This window comes from Cephus cinctus, unplaced genomic scaffold, assembly GCF_000341935.2.
Source record: "Cephus cinctus unplaced genomic scaffold, Ccin1 Ccin1_scaffold3273, whole genome shotgun sequence".
Lineage (NCBI taxonomy): Eukaryota > Metazoa > Arthropoda > Insecta > Hymenoptera > Cephidae > Cephus > Cephus cinctus.
Window position 1 is genome coordinate 1 of NW_014334522.1, and position 4,405 is coordinate 4,405.

At 33.6% G+C, this 4,405-nt stretch overlaps 1 protein-coding gene across 1 annotated transcript in view; it reads left to right on the forward strand.

Annotated features, from left to right (window-relative positions):
- Positions 1 to 2,083: 2,083 nt before the first annotated feature.
- LOC107274538 (cytochrome P450 6B2) overlaps positions 2,084 to 4,405 on the forward strand; it is a gene marked incomplete at its 3' end in the record, with an annotated part of 3,433 nt that continues 1,111 nt past the window's right edge. The window contains 1 exon segment of the mRNA XM_015753768.2: positions 2,084 to 2,188. Within this exon segment, the coding sequence (XP_015609254.1) occupies positions 2,105 to 2,188 (84 nt within the window).

Here is a 4,405-nt window from a genome sequence, read left to right on the forward strand (position 1 = left end):
ATTGTACAGTGGATACACGCTGTATGACATTAGTGTTGAATTAATATAGAAAAAAGTGTATTTATTAAAATAAAAAGCAGGTAAGAATTTCGACTAGCGCCTGTCTACCAAATACTTTTCTATATGTAATCAATATACGTATGGAGTAAAAGAATCTAAAAGAAGAAACGGTTAACCGTTTATTGCACACAAAATTGCTAACCTAACCTAACAAATAAAAATTACACTAGGTAATCTCATATCTAACATACTTTTCTGTTCACATTGAAAAAAAATTGAACACTGTTGTAATACTGGAACCATACTTCTGTTTTGCATGGAAACAAACACAAAAGATAGCTGTTATTTAACTTAAGCAAGAACGGATCAGTATTATTTACAGTTGATATTGTAGATTGTAGAGGCCCCAAGTCTTGTAAACCTCTTGTGAACGTAGATAATATTTTGAAAATCATCATGACAAATAAAACCCGACAAACTCTTTCGCAGATGATATTTCTACAAGTAGACCCGCCAAGTAGTACTCGATAAGGAATCTGCTAAAGTTTTATTAATTATTAAATGACCATTAAATCATAATCGACTACGGGAAGCAGTAGTAATGTAAAAGAGTAGTGAAAACGTTATAAGAAATTTTGAAAATACAATTAAAATGATGGGCCAGTGCTAGATCATATAACAGGCAAACATGTAGTGACTTATGTACTTGGCCTCAATAATCTGATATCAATACTCTATATTAGAGGAATACACTGCACTCCTGTACTTGGCGTAGTTTTTTACACGTAAGTGTTTTTTGGGGGATTCATTATGCTATACTGTAATTGCTTGGTACATAGGTCTCGATTAAAGGTGAGGTGATGTTCATTTTTATCTTCTGCTAACACCGATTACAGATAAGATTCTCAGCAAACTAACATTTTTTTGTTTGAAAACTCAAGAAAATTCAAATAATAGAGAAAGTCGCGTTTTCATTGTCTTCGATGAAACTTTGATTTTCGTTTTGAAAATGAAATTCACCTACCATGACTATTACTTTAAAGTTTTCATTATGAATGATAATGTAACCTTAAATGTGATGTGAACCTGATGTTTCTTTGAATTGTTGTTCAAAAATTGTTTTTCTTCAAACGCATTACGTTTAACACCCTATACAACTCGGTATCGATGCACAATTACCTATAACGATAAATTTATTTATTTGTCTCATTGTATCTAGCATTAATGCATGTTATACAATGAAACCTCATTTACGTTCAAGGTAATAAACCTAGCTTTTGTATATATCAGCATGATACATTTATATTGCTGTAATCATTTAGTCATTTCCACCGTGTAGAAATATGATACGTGTACACAGAATGATGAATTGCAAGCAAGAAAAGTATGAACATCAACAATCTCCTCTGTTTTTTTTTATTATTGTTGCGCCTAGAAACATTAGTACTTGGGCACTTCTCATTCAATAAAGAAATAGGATAACACCATGTTTAATTAATTAATTTAAACAGCAGCCTTCACTTGGAATAACCTTCCCAACAGACACATAAGGTCGGGCCAGTGATAGGCACTTACTGGCCCATTGCATCTATCAACGACTAGTAACAGTTGCGTGAGCCGTTCTTGTGTGTTTGCTGCGTTAGTATATATTATTATAGGTTAATAGTAGAATATTATAACAACGAAGTTAATAGTATAATTAATGTTGTAAAAAATAACGTCATATCGGAATGTACATTTGTTGTGTAGTTTAATCGCTTCGTGAGTACTAACAGTCGTTTGTTATGAGCGTTATATATATACATAAAAAATACGTTCCAGAGAGTTACGGCGCAGAATGTAGATGACGCACATACAATGTTCATACATTGTATTTACCCACTATCGTTGCGTTACTATGCGTTCAAGGGAAATCATGAAACTAAATCGAAACTAAATCTCATAGTAATTACAGTGGTTATCGAAATCCTATTTTAATGTTTTTGTTTCATAGTTAACAAATAAGGTCAATTAAACTTCATAAAAGTTAATCATTTTATGGATTGATGCAGTAAGCCTTAATCGAGTAGAGATAGATTGCAGATCATCGTGAGTCAGCACAAATATGACTGGATATATTCTTTCAAAAGCTAGAGCTAAACGCATAGCAGAAAAGTGCCAGTATCTCTCGTGTCACCGTGGAATACGGGTGGGTGTGAATTTACGGCGAATTGTGATCAGTGCTCACGGATTAGTAAAATAGACTCAATAATAAATACTATAACATTTTTATTACTTTCTCGAACATATTATTAGAGTAATATTTTAACTTAATTGGTACAATGGGACAGGTGATTACATCACACTGATGCTGGATATAGATATATAGTACTGAATTGAGCGTAATTTTGAGAGTGGTTGAAATATCAAAACAGAGAAAGACAGAGTGAGTGAAAATAATATTTGGAGATATGCTCTTATCATTCGTCCCGCAAAAGTTAGTCTCTTTATCTTTTTCGTTTCATGCTTTCATTTTCTTTTTTGATTTCATAAATGTTTGAATACACGTAGGTGTGTACGTTAGAACGACACCTGTCCTTTATACGTAATCCCCCCAAAAAACACTGACGTGTAAAAAACTATGCCAAGTAGAGGAGTGCTGTAAATTCCTCTAGTAAAAAGTATTGAAATTATAGTATTAATGCCAAATACATAATTCACTACATATCTGCTTATTGTATGATCTAGCATTAGCCCATCATTTTAATTATATTTTCAAAATTTCCAATAATGTCCTCGTTACTCTTTAATATTACTACTGCTTCTCGTATTTAATTATGATTTAATAGTCATTTAACAATTAATAAAACTTTAGTTGATTCCTTATAACGTATTCGTTGCTAATATTGCAAACTTTATTATATATCGTTATACATATATGTATAGATGCATATGAGGGACATGATACCATTTTTACCGTCTGTCAGTGAATTTCAGAAAGCATACTAAAGTTTCATTTATTTTAAGTAAGGTATGGACCTGCCAAGTATTATTTCATGTGGAATCACCTAACGCGTTATTAATTATTGTGTATTAAAGGGGGAACCTCGTGTAAAAAGCTGAAAAAAGGCAATTTTCATGATTTTTGTTTTTAAATAAATTTCATATTAGAAATAATCTTAGTATGAAAGTTTTAAACAACAATTTTTTGAGCGCTTAATAGTATATTGTGCACCGAGAGCGGAAACGGGCGTTTCTGCTCCGCGTATAAAGTTGAGGTCCCCGAGGCGAAGCCGAGGGGTTCTCGACTTTATACAAGGCACAAACGCACGTTTTCTCTCGCGGTTCACATACTATTTTCTTCGACAGCGGAGCGAACGCGAGTTTTCGCTTAGTGGGTGATTCTTGGGTCGGTGCAAATAAGCAGGTTAGTTTGGTAACTTAGGAAATCACAATGAAACATCTGTGCATCGTACAGCTTACGTGAAAAAAACAATTGCCCCGGTGTTAGCTGGTCGTTGGATTCGTCGGCAAATGTCACCTCACTCCTATTCAATTTTTCAATCTTCCACGTTTCCCCATTCGAAAATTGCCCGTTTTCGCTCCGCTGTTGAAAAAAATTTTTTTTTAAATTTTTAAAAAACAAAGTCGCGGAGATATTAGCGTTGTTGTGAAACGTGTCGAAGCAGAGATGCTCAATTTATAGGCAATCTAGTGACCTTACGATGCATCCTGGGACATTCGGGAGAAAATAACTTGTTCATAGGAAGCATAATTCATAGTTACACCTATAAAATGTGAAAACTATTGAAAAATTATAATAAATTTGAAGTTACGAAAAAAACATTGTTTTTTCGGAAAAAATGTCGAACTTTATATATTTTTTTGTTTAAGTTTTTTTTACATAATACTTCAAAATGTGTAGGTTCAAATAGAAGGTATTTCTAATTTATAGATGTACAAAAATCGGAGCACAGTGGAACAAGTATTTTTTTTAGATATCCTGCTCGTAAAATCAAAAAATGCTATTTCGAGAAAAACGCGTTAAAAATTTCGGCTTTTACGTAGCCTAGCAGCTTGAGTTGTATCACCAATCTTTCCATTCGGATACGATTGCATTTCAAAAGCGTGTTGTACTATAAGACACTACAGAGTAACTGAACGCGGCGAGAAATTTTCAAAAATGACAATAGTAGGGATAAATAAATCGGTGCTTCGCCTCTAGCGCTTGTAACTAAGGCAGCCGCGCTGCTAAGCAGTGCGGCCGGAGAGGTAGGTATGCGCTTTGGGCTACATTTCCAGAACCACATTAAATATCGATCTATAACTTTTCTATAAACATTAATACATTGAATTTATAACATTTTAAAGCAAAAAAAGTATCGAAATTTTCATAATTTTACATGAGGCCCCCCCCCCCCCCCCC